At 37.3% G+C, this 19,601-nt stretch overlaps 1 protein-coding gene across 7 annotated transcripts in view; it reads right to left on the minus strand.

Annotated features, from left to right (window-relative positions):
• Positions 1-2,084: 2,084 nt before the first annotated feature.
• Positions 2,085-19,601, minus strand: part of LOC136879031 (ankyrin-3) — a 682,638-nt gene continuing 665,121 nt past the window's right edge. For all 7 annotated transcript variants that reach the window (XM_067152757.2, XM_067152756.2, XM_067152753.2 and 4 more), the window contains 2 exons: positions 16,518-16,599; positions 2,085-6,384 (listed from right to left, as the gene is read on the minus strand). In XM_067152757.2, coding sequence (XP_067008858.2) covers positions 6,261-6,384; positions 16,518-16,599 — 206 coding nt within the window. In that variant the 3' untranslated portion in view covers positions 2,085-6,260. The remainder of the gene's footprint in view (positions 6,385-16,517; positions 16,600-19,601) is intronic.

Genomic DNA, 19,601 nt, shown 5'->3' on the forward strand with positions numbered 1-19,601 from the left:
TTATGCATGTTGCTACAAAGAATAATTGATTATGGACTTATATTTCAGTATGTACATTTCCATTCGTATTGTGTAGCGTAAATCAGCTGTTTGTATTCGTAGCAATTTGGCACCACCGTCTGACTTCCGGCTGTTGAGTTGAAACTCATTAAAATGGAACTATATAACATTTGTTATGTAGTATTTATTGATAGGACTGCTAATAACAAAGTTGAGAATTTAGGCCTTCTGCTCAACTACAGTTTCATCCAGAGTAAATTAAATTCTGTTCAGATACACACATACTTCCATTTTCTAGAAAAAATGGCTGTCAGATAATGACATTTTGAACGCAAAGAGATGCTCATCCTCTTTCCAGCATGCCTTTCACAGGTATTTAGGGAAGACCAAAATGGAAGCTAGCGCAAGTTGTCAAGATCAGGCTGATTGATCGAAGTTTAATCTGCCATAAAAATGTCACACACATACAAAGACTCCCCAGTATACAATCTTTGATACATTTCTTGGTACCATTCCATCCAGCAGATATTTTGCCTTTCAGGTAATCTGTGTGAAGCACAATTTTCACATTATTTTCATTCATGAGCATTGTGGAGAATTCAGAACATTAAAAATAAAATCAGTTTCCAGCAATATGTATATTTTGCCATCTTGCACACTGTTAAAGACTTCTCTTGATGACATAAATGAGGGTTAAAGAATGATAAAAATAAATCTTAACCTTCTATGGACATATGTTGATATAGTTGACATTTCACATTTTCCATTCTGTGTGGTCGCTTATCAATTTTATATTGCAGCGGCCCCAACAGATGTGTGCACAGAGCCACGGAGTAGCTTCTGCTGACATCTCCACGCAATATTTGCAACTACTAGAAAATATGCAAAGAGAGCAAGAATGTGCACATGACCACATGGCATCACACCAGGTTGCAGATGGCCCTTCTGGGTAGAATATTTTAGTTGAAGAACAGATAAATGAAGTGTTAGAAGAAACCAGCAAAAATGATAGCAATTTTGCAAATGAAATAAAAGGTATAAAAGAACGATTGAGTGATGAAAGTGTCAGCAGATATAAAAGCGCAGAAAGTTTACCATACATTGACGGGTAGAAAGAAGTAAGGTCTGATGACAGGAAATTTAAAGAATACACATTCTGTAATAATTCCGAACCTATAAAGAAGAACCAAACCTACCAGTTGATGCAGAGTCTATTGATTATATTTTCGCTATTTATTTTTGACAATGAGAGTGCGGCGCAATTGCTAGATGTAAACCTTATGCATTGTATATTAACTGGAAAGGTACCCAGTTTGGAAAGTATGTAGGTTGTTAGAAACAAAAATGAATATTTTTAGTGCATATCAATTTGCATTAGATGGAAATGATAATCCATAAAACCATATAATTTTATGAACTTTCTTGTTTATCCCAAAACATAAACGTCCTGGCTGCAGAAATTTCTCTGACCAGTACGACCGCAAGGGTTAAACAGCCAGCCTCATGGTGTAGGGGTGGGGCTTCTAGCCCGGAGGCCCCAGGATCGTTTTCCAGCCAGTCCAAGGATTTTAATTCTGGACTGAGGGCTGGAACGAGTTCACGTGGCCTCCTGAGATGACCAGAGGACATGTTGATATGAGGCAGCAGACTCGGTCACAAAAGCTAAACAAGGTCGAGACTGTCTTCATACTGACCACAGGGTACCCCAATTTACAGGCTACCTGTCTGGGGAGCAATCATCTTAGCAAACCAAGGTCTAAGAATGGGCTGTTTTGCCATTTTAAATAGAAAAGATCACAATTATCAAATTGTAAGGTGTTCTTTCATAGTTTCCCAGGCAAAACTGCTGAGGACGAACCATAAATAAGGTCTCAGTAAACCCTTTTCTATCTCACTGTCGTTGAAACCCGCTAGCAAAAATGACAAGGCAGAATTAAAGCTCATCCAACCAGCATTTCTTTGACATTCTAACATGAACCAGGAAGAGAGGAAATTACACATATCAAGAAGAAAGTGTTTAATATAATTTGTTATGTGGCAGCAACATGTTTTATTTTATAGCTATCAGAGGTGAAATATGCAAATTATTTCTCCAAGATCATTTTATTTAAAAAATATTGTAGAACAAAGTGTAACATATGACTGTGTTTTTTATTGCAGTATACAAACAGGAATGCTGTGACTGTTCACCACATCAAAAAAAGATTCATACACAATAAGAGTAATATTAATACAAAAAATATTTCATCAAGAAATTAAATGTGTACTCTCTTCTGTGCTAGATGCTTCAAGCTATGAATAATGCTAGATAATGTGAAACATAAATTAAGTAAAGCAAAGAACACTTAAATAAAAATAAGTTCTTTAGTTTTATAAGGTTTTGTTAAATTCACCAAATCAAGAACTTTTTTCTAAGACAACTTTACACCAGAATTTTTCTTAGAAATGGTTTCAAATTATTCAAACTGAAACAAAATACACTTACTATCCTTTACATTTAAATACGAAAGTCCTCTCAGAAGCTATATATTTAATATATAACAAGTTCTTTTCTTAATATGTATATTTATATAAATAATGCTATTCATGCACAAGGATGATTCCATTTCATCAAGTAGACAGCTACCATTATATTTAGTATACAGATTCTATCTGGAAATTTAGGAGCTGTGAACAACACAAAGAGCAGAAAGCTTCAAACAAACAGCTGGGGAAAGTATCTGATGTAGGCACTAACGATAAGGCTTTTTATGAACAGAAGAAGAAACAATGGAATATCTATTAAAATGGACCCTCTAAAGCTATGGAATATTTGTCTGGCAGTAAGCTATCTGTTCAGAGTCAAACTTGACAGTCTTATGGACGTGAAGGTGAATTCTTGTACAAACTTGACTGATTTGGTCAAGCAGTGGATATAGTTTTTCTTTCAATTTTCTTTCTGAAACCTCATATGAGCTTGACATCACTTACAGAGTAGCCCATTATAACAGAATGAATTGTTAACCTGTATTTCAACACCATTTAGTCATACAAAAGAAAATGCACAAAGTCTGTATATTTATTTATAAGTAGCCTAGGATGTATATTTTATCACTGTGCCTAATTATGAAAAATGCTGGAGATAAATGGAATAATAATCAGTGGACGATTTTGCAGTCTGGCATACCGATACCGTGAGTGTCTATTATCAGATACAGAAATTAAATTAAACAAATGCCATATTGTTCATTATGAACATACTTAAAATAAATCTTGTATACTATGAGGCTATAATACTGTACCTTTCGAACTGGCACTTTTGCTTATTGTTGGATAATGGCAATGTCAAAAATTAATGTTATTACAGGAAAGAGTGTTCTGTATTTGTTAATATTACAAGTCTACAATATAAGAAAAACTGCATAGGAAACTGATCAGTGGCAATGCTTCGCACAAAAATGAAATGTACCCAAACTTGCCACATCCTTCAAAAATATAATAAATATGAATGAGCAGTAATAAAAATATGGAAAACAAAAAAACATATTTTTGGCTCAAATAATTTTGTACGAAATGTCAGCCTACAAGTAGCAACTCGCGTTTTTAGAATGAAAATAAATTAATCTTAAAGCAACATGGATGGAAAAGTTCATTCATATCCACAATTTTCAGCCAAGATGATGCTTTTATCACATCCTAGGCTACCCAGTCATTCATTGACAGACCAGTATAATTGTTTTCACTCATTGATCAATTTGTATTAATATATTCTCATAAATATTTTGCATGAAAAATAGAAGTTTGACGACAAACGAGTAGCAGTTCTACGTATTGGCACAACAAACTCTGCTCTTTAGTAAAGCTATACATGATGCCATTTCTCACTCAACAGACCTCTTTTGTAAAAGTGATAAGACTATGACAGTACCACTACTACTAATTCTCTTAAAATGGAATGGAAAAATCTTGTAATAGGTCACTAAATCACCCATATATTACCTGCCCTTAACATTTTGGGTGATCACGACTAGCTGTTAACCTGACAATAGCAGGAACCAAATACTCGGAAATTGTCTTCTTTTCTTACCTTTAACCCTTTCAATGTCACTTGATAAATATAATAGCTTTCTATCAAAGATTTTGGGGAAAATGTGTAATTATTGAAAAATATCTTCTATTATTACTAATTCTGACTTCTTATAATTACAGTAAACCCTTGTTTAAATTGGCCCCCCCTTAAACTCTGATCTCCGGGTAATCCGGACAGATTTTAAGAAATAAATAAAAAATATGAAGGTTAAGAAACTTTGCTCAATAATCAGGAAGCAAGCTAAAACTTACAAATAAACATTTTAGAATGTAAAAATACATTCAATTACAGACAGACTTACTGCTTTAACTGGTATGCAAGCGGTACTCCAGTAGACTTGGATGCACGTGTTTATTGAGTGTTATAATGTGTCTGTTATCTATAAGTATGCTTCAAATTTGTTTTGTTCAATGCAAATGGAACTTTCTGTATGTAGTTTGTCTTTTATTGATTTTCTCCACCTTCTGCAGTTAACGTGGATTTTCTTATCTTGGATTGGCTCTGGTCCCAGTTGATTCAGTTTGAGTTTCTGCTGTACTTAGAAGCATGATACAACACACAGCCCTGTGTCTCCTACCTTCCCCCTCTGCTTGTAAAACCATACAAATTAATATCACTTTAGTCATTCAGCTTCTGTCACTATCCTCAAAAAGTGCTCTATTTCACAGTATTTGTGATTGTTGTTGGGCGATTATTTGACATTATATTTGGACCTACAAAAGTTACTTTCAGTTGCTAGAGAACTAAATCTCATTGATATTATCCAGAAAGCAAGGAATATATTTTTCCTTTGGAACACCTTTTAATTTGACTAACACTGTTCACACAGTGGCTTTAGCAAAGTAAGCTTTACATATAAATATACACATGATTTTTGTCTACCCAGTTTACTACTGATGGACGCTTAACTGAAAACTAAAAAATGCCCTTAATGTTATGCCTTGATACTGGAATGTTTTGTTCTAATCACATAACTCACCACGCAAATTTCACCAGTCTAGTTTGGGAACAGGTCGATCAGATTGATTTCCAGGTAAACCTAGGCTAGAGTTTCAGCTCTTTCACAGGTATAGGTTCAGAAACAAAGTTGCAAAAATAGATATCAACAGCAAAAGGATTCATTATCTTATAAAGCATGTGATATTCAGTCCTGCCCCACCAAAAGCAATGAGCCGGAAAATCTTTGCCCTGTCTAGGGCTGCATACTACAGGATTTTGGTTACAGCTTTCTGTCAGAATAAAATACAGTTTGATGTATGTTAATAAATGAGGAATAGGTTCATTTGTAAAAGCTAATGGCAGTGTTAAGGGCAGAAAACCTGCTAAGTGAGAAAAATCCACCAGTCAGATGCGAGCAGAAATAATAAACATTTATGATAATGCAACACTGATTAATTCTCTTCAATGTATTCACACATGACTAACACACTAGCAAGATTCCATCAACTTATTGCTGTACTACAGCTAAAGGCAAACATGAATAGTCCACATTCAGTTCTGGTATGAACATCCTCTTATTCTGCTTAAATCTTAATAATATTCAATAATGGCTTATTACTTTTTTATTAGAACTGTTTTCACTATAATCCAGTCAAAATTATCTGAAAAGCAATAGTTAACACATCTCTTAAAGGCTGAAATAACCCAAGTTATTCATAAGTCTTCTTTGAAGAATTTTTCCGATTAGAACAACTTGTAGCTTAGTATTTTCTTTATTTTAAAGTTGTACAATACACTCTCAAGGAGATACTATTTCTCACAAAATAGAAGATTTTACATTATATATATATTTATATTTATTTATATTATAAACTAGAAGAAGACAATATTTACAAAGAAATAGGTTCACTTCTTTACTGAAAACTAAAATACAAAAAAAGGACTAATTTTTCTATCTCCATCCTTTAAAACACATCATAGTGAGGCCCAAGTCAAAACAAAGAAATTCACTTCCAGCTCTGCAATAATTATTACATATTTTTTTCATTTAATATGCCCCTCAATTTTTTCCAAACAAAGGTTACTTGAAGTAGAGGTGAGCTGTTGGAAACATGGTGACAAGCACAACAGAGAACAGTGTTAGCACCTGATGCAAGAGTAATGCAGTACTAACTAGAAATGCTGTAACTCAATGAGTGAAAACAAGTACTTTCACTGGATGAAAATCAGTTGAATTAACATCTTTTAAACACTATGGTTGTTGCTGCTTCTCATCCGACATGAACTTGTCAACGATTTCTTGCATAGACTGTCGTAAATTTTCAGTTGCATCGCCACTGCCCGTCATGGTGACAGTCCGTGTTGTCATCACGACTCTATAAAGGAAATAATAATAATATCATTGCATGGAAATTAATTTTGTGGCTATTTACAAAAATGAACACTAAAAATTATAGCAAAATGCATTCAATATCTTCTTAGTTGTGGTGAAACATATTAATTTGTGTTGTTTTGTTGACAGAAACTGAATATATTTGTAAATAGGAGAGTGGGAGTGTAGAGAAACAGTAGACCCATAGAAAAATCACTGAAAGTCGGCATATAACAGCATGATCGGAAAGAAACTCAAGTACTTGCGCATCCAAATGGTACAGCACTACACCAGAGGACTCAAAACAACCATATATGGTGCCAGAATAAGGTATTTTGGATTCCAATCAACAAGAAGAGAACAAAGTATCAAGCACAACTGCTACTGTTACTAAGAAAACTGTGGACTTGGGTGTGGTATCGGTGGTCCAAGAGGGAAGTCGGTGAACACTCTAGCTGAGACAGTATTCTCAAGGTTAAAAAAAAAAGTCTTATTCAGCAAATTTATATAAAACAAACTGCAGGGAAATTCTGGATGCCTTTTTTGCTTTAATTTTTTGGCAAGTTTAGTGAAAAATGGGTGAACAAATTTTGCACGTATTCAATCTAAACAGAAAGGACAAGCAGACAGACAAAACAGTAAAAAATTCAGGGTTCACTATCAACTCTCAAAATCATGATAGAAAAAACCTGATTGTGCAGAGAGACACTACATTCATATTATAAATGAAGTAAGGAAGAAGCATGTGATGAATTACGCCATGAATAGAAAGATAGGAACTTAGAATTGGAATACAATAAACACAACACCAGGTCAGTGTAGAAACGTTTTTTTTTTTTTTTTTTTTTTTGCAAGTTGCTTTATGACGCACCGACACAGATGGGTCTTATGGTGACGATTTGAGTGGAAAGGAAGCGTCCGTGGCCTTAATTAAGGTACAGCCCCAGCATTTGCCTGGTGTGAAAATGGAAAACCACGGAAAACCATCTTCAGGACTGCCGACAGTGGGGTTCGAACCCACTATTTCCCGAATACTGGATACTGGCCGCACTTAAGCGACTGCAGCCATCGAGCTCGGTCAGTGTAGAAACAGGAATAAGGATGGAAATTCTTCTCACTCGAGAGACCCGAGACTGGCAGCTAAATTCTCCACTCTCCAAGTTCTCTCAAGTCAACATTTTTTTGTAGATATATAGCATACAACAGCACTAATCATTTCTCAGAATCTGGGCAGGCCACGTGCCTTTGGTCAGAGTTTATAACAAACTCCATGCAGTCTTGAAACAAAATCTAGGATATTCCAGCTCTCTATTGTTACACATACGAAGGGTTCCTGGAAGATATTTCATCCTGCTAGTTTAATTTTTGAAAATATCCACTTCCTGCGATGTTCAACAGTCTGCCTACAAGAGAATTTTATCGGATCAGTGCAAAAATATCACAATGGAAACCATGGAAAAGTACTTGGTGACACACTGCGCATCACAATAAAACAAGTTACTGTACTGTTTGTGTTACTTAATAGGGATGTAAAGACAGATTCTATGTTAACTTTATTTAGTAACATTTAACTGTTTCATTTTCAGAGCATGAGGGCAACAGCTACAACAATATACTGTTTAAACTGATATATTTTTTGAACATATTTTTGCACTCTGATATCACATAAAATTTCAAAATACTCTGTAACTCAAATTTTGAGCAACAGTAACAGTGCAATACGGTATTTGTGGTTTGTGAGGAACAGTTAACAAGTAAAGAAAGGGTTACAGTGAAGCTGGGAACTAATATGACGGGAATTGAAAAACTCGAACTTCTAGTGATGAAAATCAGCAACGCCTCACTGTTTCCCAGGTGTCAATTAATTACCAGTCATGTACGAAAGCAAGCACAGAAGTCCCGAATGACAAGCTCCATTTACGAAACTCAGTTGTGTGGTATAGACGAGACCTTTCATTTATATCAAACCGACATGTAACAAAATGCATAATAGTTTCCTTTATTAGACTGTAAAATGAATGGAAATTTACTTTATAGGTATCTCTGAACACTTGGAGATAACGAGGTTAACCGCAACAAACAGAAGAGACTAACGGAATTTTTTTCCCAAAGGTATTAATGGAGCTATGTTTCTTGTTTCACTGCTGTATGTATTGTATCCTGTCTTCTAAAAAGTTACTATAATAAGTGTTATAATTAAAGTGATGCCATAAAATAGAGTTTCTTTGTATATTTTTAAGTACTGTTAAAAATAATGTATTCGGTAAAAGCTCGTAGATACTCTGATTCAATTATATGCTATACGTGCTCAAAAACGGTATTCTCTTTATCTCCAAATTTTGATAACTCGAAATAAAATTTATCTCCCGAGGTGATTCGAGATATCGAGGTTCCACTGTATTTATATCAAACCGACATGTAACAAAATGCATAATAGTTTCCTTTATTAGACTGTAAAATGAATGGAAATTTACTTTATAGGTATCTCTGAACACTTGGAGATAACATTTGTTATGTTTTTGTGGCCATAAAATGAAGAAAAAATATCAGAAACTGTCACCAACACAACTTATTTAATATTAAAAATTTCATATTTGGTCTGTATTGAAAGGAGACTAACATACAATAAAGGAGGGTACAAATGACCCACCTTATATCAATACAAAATTGCGTCCTGTGATGCATAAGCAGTAAGCAAATTAGAACCAATAATTTGATCATCAATATTGGACAAGTATTCAATTGTAGGAAAAGCATCTCGAAATGAATGCATATAAATATTCATACATGCTGGAATTATATTTTGTATTGAATTAGGAGGATATTAATTTCTTGCTTTGTAAAGTAACCGAGTCCCTAGCGTGCGCTAGCCTCTCTTGCTTGTAGGACTATTGCCGTCCCAAATTCCCAGCTGTAAAGCACACATGCTGCTGTAGCGAGCAGAAAACACGATACATGAAGGCAACGGATGATACACTCACGAAATAAAGCATCAAATAAATACGCTTGAAAATGAGGCTGGGTAAATTACACAAGCACGTAAGAATTTATCCTTTATCCTAGGGGAAGAGTATTGACCTTACTGGAGGTTATACTGGTCAAAAATAGGAAGAATTAAAAATAAATCGGAAAATCGGAAGACGAGTTAAAAACGGAAAGTTTCCAGGTAAATCGGAAGGGTTGGCAGGTATGCTGTAGCCTTCAAGAATACAATGAATCTTCGAAACAGACCTTTCAACCTATTAGGTCGCGTTATGTACATTTAGTACATGTAGAGAGATCTTGGATACCACTGGTGTCGGGTTGGCCATTTTTGTTCTGTACTTAACATCTCTTCTACACGTACTAAATGTACATAACACGACCTAATAGGTTGTAAGTCTGTTTCGATGGCAATGCGGTCGTGAAAATTCAATATTCATACAATGAATCTGTTGTGGCCTGAAGGAGTGAAGGGAGAAAATGTTCTATTTCTAGTCATTGATGCAGCTCCTTATATGGTGAATGCTGGCAAAGGTCTGAAGCTTATCTACTCTAAAATGATACATGCAACATGCACTAAATAGAGTTGCGGAAGAAATTCGTGGAAATTTTTCCTGATATGGATAAGTTAATTTCAGTGGTGAAAAAATTTTCATCAAAGCTCCACTGTGAGTGCATAAATTGTTCCCTCAGTGCCAATGCCTCCCCTACCCATCCTCACATGCCGCAGACTACTACTGTACCAATTACAATGCTATAGAAGATGTTGCAAATGCACTGAACGAAGGCGAAGCTTCCTCCATCAAAACTGCCAAGATGCTGTTTTCAAGTGCCACACTGACCAGAGATCTTGCTTATATCAGGTCAAATTTCAGCATAATATCAACAACAATCATACAATTAGAAGAGACTGGTGTTGAACTCTGTGATGCCCTTCAACTGGTGAAAAATGTTGAAAATGAGTTAAAGGCCATACGTGGTGAAGTTAGTGAATGCGTAAATGTAAAACTACAGTGTATGCTGAGTCAGAATGAAGGATACTCTACTCCAGGGTCATCCACACAGCGCTCCCTGAGCGCTACCGCTCTGGCCGCTCTCTAAGCTAGCGCTCTAAGCGCTTTGGTGGAAGGTAGTTTCGATAGTGGTGGGAGGAGCTTGGCTGGCTGAGCCCACAGTCTGCCCACCTCGCCGAAGTGAGCAGCCGATCTATAGCCCCTAGTCTAGACCAATGCGCATTGTTGACAGCGTGTAACTAAATCAGTTTCGCAGTTGTCATGACTGAACATCACACATACACAAAAAAAAAAAAAAGTGGCGAAGCAGCAGGCTTTAAAGCAGAATGGAAAATTTCATTTTTCTGTACAGCATACTGTGCCAACCACAGGGATGATTACGGTGATTTGACAGTGGCCAGTCGCCAACAGAAGTTGGAAGAATTGAAAGAAAATTTCAAGCAGCTCTATTCTGTTATTATTATTTCAATTTTAAAATGCTTGTTTACAAATGCAAATGAAGAAATTATTTAATTATCTGAAGAGCACTAAAATTGTGACTTGCCGTATTTTTGTCTGACAGGACATAGAGGAGAGTGAGGTTGGTGGACCCATTCTATGAGCAAGCTACAAATGTTTGATGTGAATTGCCAAAGCTGGGAAACCCTTCGCGGAAGGAGTGCCTAATGGACATGGCGGCGCATATTCGTTCTACGGAGTTAGTTGAGAAATTTTACAAAACTCTCTTTCTCCTCAAACTGTGGCTCACAGGACAGACGATATGGCCATTGATATGGAACAGCAATTAATGGAGAAGGCAGCAAATTTTGTATCATTTTCCATCACCCTTGATGAATCAACCGACATTGCGGACACAGCTCAGCTCGTTATTTTCATTCGAGGGGTGGACGACTATAATCGGGTCACTGAGGATTTCCTAGACATGGTAGCTCTCAAAGACACCACTACCAGTTTTGATATTTTCCAAACTGTGGAGGGTGTTTTTGAGTCAATGGGATTAAAATGGGAGCGGCTGACGAGTGTAATGACTAATGGAGCTCCTGCTTTACGTGGTCTACGCACAGGGTTCCTCAGCTATGTAAAATTTAAGTGGCTGAGAAGAGTAGTGCCCTAATGGCGGCGATACATTACTTGATACATCAGGAGGTAATCTGTTCAAAAGTCGCCAAGCTTAAAGACGTAATGGGAATAGTTGTGCATAGAGTTGGGTCGTTCATGAACTAACTAGTTCATTTGAACGACTCTTTTATTTGAACTGCTACGAGTTCGTTCAAATATTTTGAACAGGTCGTTCGCATGAGCATACAGCATTTTAGAGGATGAAGACCTAAGCAAGCACCATCTATTGTAAAATGTACATACTAGCTCGTGCCTCGTTCATTTGAACGACTTCGTTCATTGAACGAAGTGCCGCGAGAGCTGTTCCATGAAGACAGCACAAATGAACTACCTCGTTCATTTGAACGACAAATAAGCTTGCATTGCAAGCTGTCCACAAGATTAATTTGTTGAAAATAAGCTTGCACACGAATAGCCAATTGCGTGCCATGTTAATGGTCATGTGACAGCATATCTCGCATACTTCTCAACTGGGGGAGGAGTTATCCAAATTATAAAGTTTATCTGTCTCTCCGTCTCTTGTAGATACCATTTCTTCACTTAAGCAGACTGACGGCGGCATTGTGTAGCTGTTTTCTGTTCGTGCCCATAATAAACTAACTTGTTCATTTGAACGAAGTGCCGCGAGGGCTGTTTCTATGACATCACCTCATGAACTACCTCGTTCATTTGAACTAGTTCATTTGAACAACTCAAGGCTATGAACGGTATCTAATGAACTAGTTCAAGCAAATGAACTAACTGGACCCATCCCTAGTTGTGCAAATGGTAAATTAAACTTCACTCCCATGGACTCATGCACCGTCAATTCAAAGAGTTCTTGGATGACATAGAAGCGGAGTCTCCGGATATCCTGTACCATGCAGAAGTAAGATGACTGAGCAAAGCGAAGGTGCTTCATCATGTTTCTTGCTTGCAACGCAATAGATACCTTTTGTGACAAGAAACGGTGGCCCAAAGTTCTTTTGTGTGATCCTAAGTGGGTGGCGGACTTGGCATTTTTAAGTGACATTACTGCCCATCTGAATAATTTGAACACTTCGCTTCAGGGTGAAAAAGCACAATATCTGCGATTTGGTGGAAAAATTCAAGTGTTCAAAAGAAAACTGATTTTGTGGGAAAACCAGTTGCGTGCAAGGAACACAGGATATTTTCCTTTACTTTGAAACAGTGAATGAAGGTGTCGACTTTGATGAGTACTTGCAGGTAATTTGCCAAATACAAGAAGAGTTTGAAAAGAGATTTTCAGAATCATTAGAACTCCAAGTGGTGTTAGATGTATTTGTTTGACCATTTTCTCTTAGTGCAGACAGTATTCCACAGCTGTTTGAATTAGAGTTGATTGAACTGCAGTGCAATGTTCGTCTTAAAGGCTGCTTTTAATGTCACAAAGTTTAGAAGAATTTTACAGTGACTTTTCACAAGAAGAATACCCCCTTTTGTATAAACATGCATGTAAAGTTCTGTCAATGTTTGGCTCAACGTACATTTGTGAGCTTTTCTTTTCGGTTCTTAAGCTTACCAAACGTAAACATCATGCAACGATGAGCGATAGAAACTTATGCAATTGTTTGAGAATAGCTGTGTCCACAAATATTGTACCCAGTTTGGAGAAGATTGTTTGCTCCAAAACTAAAAGCTCGCAAAAATGACCAAGCAAAAGTCACTCAAAGTCTGTACTATCTGATCATATAGGTAAACTTTTGTTGAATTTTACTCTTAAATATATTCAAATTTCAGTTTTGAATAAATCACATTATTCTTTACTTAACATTTCAGTTCGTTTCCTGCACATTCCATACATCGCAGTACTATTCAATATGTATATGCGGTATATCTGATATGGCAAAACAGCCCAATCAATATGTCAACAATCCCACAAAAGCTGTCGGCCACACGACTGTACATACGTATCTGGTCAGCACAGTCCGAACATCGTCTGTCTGTCTGTCTGTCTGTCTGTCTGTGTCTGTCTGTCTCAGGTCTCCTCGCTGCCAGAAGGCGAAGAAGCACTAGTCTGACTGCCCCAAGCGCAATGACTTGATGGCCCTGCTTTACTCTCTCCATGATTAGCGACAGCGACATTCTGAGTGGCAAGCTGGCAACATTCCATGAAGGTGAACTCTAACGATTTCACTTATTTCAAATATGCCCCAATAACATACTGTGATGTTGAGCAGTTTTTTGCCGTTAGAAGTCAATGTTGAGTGAAAATAGATTATTCCTATTTGAAAATTTTAAGATGTATGTCATTTGCTATTATAATTCTTTCTGATTGCCCATCAATATGTGACATTTATTTCATTCTGAGCTGAGTCGAGAGTTACCTCTGGATTGAGTAATTAAATAAATTCAAAATATAGTAATAAAAATTAATATTATACTTATTTATTATTATTACTATTATTGAATGTGCTAGATTTTAAAAATATATTTTCAATATAATTTTCATTTAAACAGCAGCAAGAATTTAAAGATTTCAAAAATGTTAACAAAATATTTTAGACATATTTAATGCCATATTTCATATTTCTTAGGTGATAAATGCTTACATATTTCTAACATTTTTGGCTCATGTACATCTGGACCCTACAAATGAATGCCACGATTGTTTGAATGCTCTGTTGAAACTGTAATAAAGTGTTATTTATTTTTAATGCAATTCTTCTTGGGCTACCGCTGGTAGCTTCGGTAATCCGTAGAATACGCATCTGGACTATGGTAACAGAATTGGGCTTTTGTTTCTAGATAGCATCATCAGAATGTTGAAACTGGTAGGCAGGTCGTCTAGATGTGATATGAACTGTAGGCACCTTAGTGATGAGCCAGCAATGATTACACTCAGCTATTGCACACTCCTATCTCAGAAGAGTTTCTCTCCTAAAAGGGTTATGATCAGTGGCGTATACTGAGGGCTACCAAGGCTATCAGTGAAGCCCAAACCTCAAATGCGAGCGATGGAAATCTAAAGCACATTATATTTTAAGCATCTGACACATTGTTCCATTTGCAAACCTTGAAAGCAATGAGAAAACACGTCGCACATATTTCTGAGAACAAGGCTTCGGAGACTGATATTGCAGCCCAGACTCTCGTCCCTTCCCATCGACTCGCCTCAAGCGGCTTGCTGCTGTCTGCCTACAGGTGCGGGGACCGGCGGAGGATAGCTGTGCTAGGCTTCGGTCCGTCAGATCACCACTGCTATCACCATGCGTTACTCATCGTATATACTTCCTCACCTCATCTGTCTTAAATATATAGATAATGGAGTGCTGGTATTTCACTCCCGTTTACTTCTACATCCTTGTAGGAAGACACTGCAGGGCTGCTGTTATAGGAGAAATATAGTTTGCTTTTTACTGGTAGATCTGCTAAAATGAAACGCAATCTTTCAGGTTTAGTGTTCTCTTTTGTTGGTTGGAATCGAACCTGTGATGGGTCGGACACCACCACTGATCTCCCGAGGAAGATAATTAACCATTGAACGTTGAGTACGGCCGCTGTAAAATTCAACATTGTTATTAATAATAATAGTAATAATAATAATACTACTACTACTAATAATAATAATAATAATAATAATAATAATAATAATAATAATAATAATGGTGCATGGCATCTACATAGGCTTGGTGGTGACCTAATAAGGATAACATGAATGGCGAAGACGTCATAAACACCCACTTCCCAAGCCAGGGGAATTAACCGTATAAGGGGGTTGATTCTAAAAATTGAACCGGGGCCGTCGGACCAAAGGCAAGCATTCTATCCATTTAGCCTCAAAACTGGACTTCAATTTGCTAAACCTTAGGCTACAAACTCGATTGATCAGGTGTTGAGTATTGGCGGTGGCAGAGGCCAGGGCAGTAGCTTGTGAAGCAGCCTTGACAACACAGAGGGCAGCTCCGTTGGCTGTAGGATGCAGCTCAAAATGCTTAAGGCTTGATGTTCCCTAAATCAACTATCGAAAAGGGGTAACCTAAGTCTAGTGGTAGCCCACGTCTTGATACCAGCATACGCCACTGGTTATGATATTGGGTAAAGAAAAGGTCAGAGGAGCTCATAGTCTTTGGAAACCTAATACCAACAGGCTAAAAGGAACCAGAGGAGTTAGGCACAAGTATGTGAAATGAATCCCAGACTTCGCAAGGGCTCAATGACAGCCATTCTTAAAGTTGTGTATTTTGTGTTTCACATATTGTGAAGGTTGAGCCACTGTCAGTATCCATGTTAATCCAATGTTGCCCTAACACATGAAAGGATTCTGGCAAATCGAGCATAGAAAAGGCTAAAACTGGGAAGGAAGTGACCTTGGCTGTAATTAAGGTGCAGCCCCAGCATTTGCCTGGTGTTAAATTGAGAAACCATGGAAAACCAACTTCAGGGCTACCAACAGTGGGATTTGAATCCATCTCTTGAATGCAAGCTCACAGCTACGTAATCCAAAAAGTGCAGACAAGTCTGCCATTTCCCTTCTGTCTCATCTTCTGTGATCAGTTGTATTGGGCTGTACTTGTCATTTCAGAAGATGTGGCCAAAATAAGCCGCTTTCCTACATTTTTATGAGGTTTAAGATTTTGCAATATTTCCGAGTATGATGGAAGATCTTCCTCTTTCGTGACATGATCTACCAAGCAAGTGGCTGTGGGTCACATAGCTATCAGCATGCACTCAGGAGATAGTCAGTTCGGACCCGACTGTTGGCAGCCCTGAAGATGGTTTTCCATAGTTTCCCATTTTCACACCAAGCAAATGGGCTGTACCTTACTTAACACCATGGCCACTTCCTTCCCACTTCTAGGCCTTTCCTATCCCATCATCGCCGTAAGACCTACCTGTGTCAGTGCGACGTAAAGCAATTTGGACGTGATCTACCCATGGGAGGGAAATCTACTAAACATTCTAATAACAGAACAAAGTTTATTTTGATCTTAACAGTCGTCAAAACACTGAACTTCAAATTTATTTTATTCAAAAATTCTAAAGATGCAACGAAAATATCTGTGTTACATTAGGAACTTACTTTCGCTGCGTTTCTGGATCATAATCCGTTGAGACAGTTTCACTGTAAACTGGCTGTTCTGGGCTTTGGAAGTATTCAGACCCTGAAAGTAAATCATCCAGACAGGCACAAAAGATTAGAATAATTATCTTTCTCTCTAGTTATGTTAATTTGTAATTTCCACCAAACCTCATGCCCCACAGTTCTTGTACATCAAATTTCACATTCACATTAATAGTCAGAAAAAATTCTATTATTTACAGATCAAAAAAAATTGTTTTAAACTCTAATTGATTAAATCATTAATCCGTAAATAAATGCATTAGAATGGTTAAATCAAACTACATAGTTACTAGAAGAAGTTAAATCAAATTAGAAAGATTCAAAATATAAGAAAATAATATGTATTAAAATAGGCACCACAGTTGCTATAAAAATAACAGAACAGTCATCAAAAGACAAGAAGCTCAACAAAAATACATGTGACTGAGACAGGCACAAATTTCAGGAAGCAAATTAAATTTAAATTTTAAAAAATAAATAAAATAGAACATTTAAAAACACAAGCCTCAAATCTACACAAGATCAGAAAAGAATTACAGCAATCAAGTGCATTTGAGTGAGGTTCAACAATTCATGCTGTTACTTTAAACTCACAACTACAGCACATCTTATGAAGTGAATGTGGAATTTTGTGGCTGTGTATTGATCACATTTAACACTGCAGGCTGCACCTTGCACATGCATTTTTGAAATTATTCTTCTCCATGGTGCATGTAACAACTCTTATCCCCACAGAGTTGATACAAATAATGCTAACTATGAATATTATGGCTGGCTCTGGATGAGTTTTCCTCATGCCATTGCAGTATACAGGTTCCAGAAGATTGGTTTCTCATAGGAGAAGACAGAAATGCATTATATATTTACTATGTACCCAGAATTTTAATCAAACTCTGTGGTAGTACTGCTTGCTGTACTTGATGGTTTATCAATGAATGAATGGGATATGATGAAAAGGAAACAGAAAATATATGCTAGAATGTCTTCTCACATGCACACACAATGATTTCAAGATTTTGAACAAAGCATGGAAAAACTTTTCAAAACAAGTTTCCAGGCCCATCAAAGATATTCAGGGGGCTGAGCTTCACAATGATTTCCTTTTACTAACGCTGAAGAGCAAGTGAGGATAAATGCTGGATGGATGCGATGAAGGAAGGAAACGGGAGTGCTCTGCGACAAGAGAATGCCGATACACATGAAACGGAGAGCTTTGTAGCAAAACCACGAGATGACAGGCAGTCAAAACTCTCTTCACATTTGTGTTCCTAGCTCCACATACAAAGTGATGACTAGGGAGCCAAGTGCTAAAGGAAACCTGCCAGATAGTATTTTAAGCTGCTCCTATGACAAAATTAAAAATATAAATTGTAACATAGCGGAGCCATTGTTCCCAATCGATTAGAAATATATTTCCACCTACTTCTCAAACACTGAGAATCTGTATTATTGAAATGGCATCCCAAATTAGTAGTTTTTCACCAATTTTATAGTATATACAAAGTCTAGTTATTTAATCTCCAGACTGTATTTTCTGCAATCGTATGGAGCATTGTTATCACTGCTACCCACCAAAAGCAGTGGTGCCATGCTGTGATGAATCAGTGTGCAGAAAACCAGCTTGTTTTGTGCATCAGGAGTGACATTCACTCATGTTTATAACTAAGTGCTATGTGCTCTGTGAATAATGAAATGGAGCATTTATGTGAACAGCGTGTTAACATCAAATTCTGTTTCAAACTAGGAAAACAGCTTCATAATATTATGGAATGCTGAAGACTTCTTTTGGAAAGAAGGCTATGGGGCGTTCCCAGTGGTTTACCATGTGGGTGAGAGGGAGGGCGGGATGCAGAACATAGATTGATGTACGGTAGTGTACAGTTCAATGCCAGATATGATTGCAAAAGTCAATCAGACTATCTGCAAAGATAGTCAGAAAGTTAATGCTATTTTCTATGCTGAAGTTTTGAAATGTCTACAGAAGGATGTGAACCCCTGACCAGTCATGAAACAGCATATGGCTCATTCACCATGAGAATGCACCCACCCATCTTCCCTCCTGACCATGGGTTTTGGCCGAGAACAACATTACCCTGATGCCACATCCTCCCTATTCACCCGACCTTGCACCGTGCAACTTCTTCCTATTCAGAAATGCAATTGAAGGGGCAAAGATTTCAGATGAAGGGTCTGTTTTTAACATGATGCAATGAAAGGATTTCCTGGAATGCTTCCATTATGGCAGAACCATTGGAATTGTTGTCTAGCCTCATAAAGAGGTAAAGGTGACTGGGGCCAATAATACCTAAGGTACATAATGTACTATTTAAGAGATCAGCTTGGGAATTTCTTGACTTGACCTCATATATTCATCTTTACTATAGAATGTTATGGCTTTCAGCATAACTATATGCCTCTATTTACAACTAGCTCTGTGGTTTTGTTTGCTTCTTCACCTCTTAAATCATTAAAAACAGCATGGTTACATCATTGACTGGGTCTCCCTCTTACCCTTGATGTCAGAGTTCATTATTGTCCTCCATGCTTCTCACCCAACCCCACAATCAAAGATAGTTTGTGTGAACAGTTTCATCCACAGAGCTCATTCCTAACTTAGCCTTCATATCCTCATTAAAAGTACCCTCCTGCCATTGTCTCATGTCTATTACTTCCAACTTATATAATATTCAAACTCCACCCTCACCCATCCACGGTTTCTCATTCCTGTCGTACGCAGCGACTAACAGGGGCCCAAGGGAGTATAGGTTGGCAACCATAGGGCCCATAGCAGAGTCCTGGCGTTGCTTCCACTTACTTGTGTCAGCGTCCTCACTGTCATCTATCCCAACCAACCTCCCTTGATCAACTCTTGTTATTTTCTGGCACCGACGGTATTAGAGCATTCAAGGTCTAGGGAGTCTTTCATTTGCATGCCCTTCGTGGCCTTTGTCTTTCTTTGCCCGATACCTTCATTTTTCGAAGTATCGGATCCCTTTTTTTTTTCCCCCTCTGATTAGTGTTATATAGAGGATGGTTGCCTAG

Source organism: Anabrus simplex, chromosome 8, assembly GCF_040414725.1.
Source record: "Anabrus simplex isolate iqAnaSimp1 chromosome 8, ASM4041472v1, whole genome shotgun sequence".
Taxonomy (NCBI): Eukaryota; Metazoa; Arthropoda; class Insecta; order Orthoptera; family Tettigoniidae; genus Anabrus; species Anabrus simplex.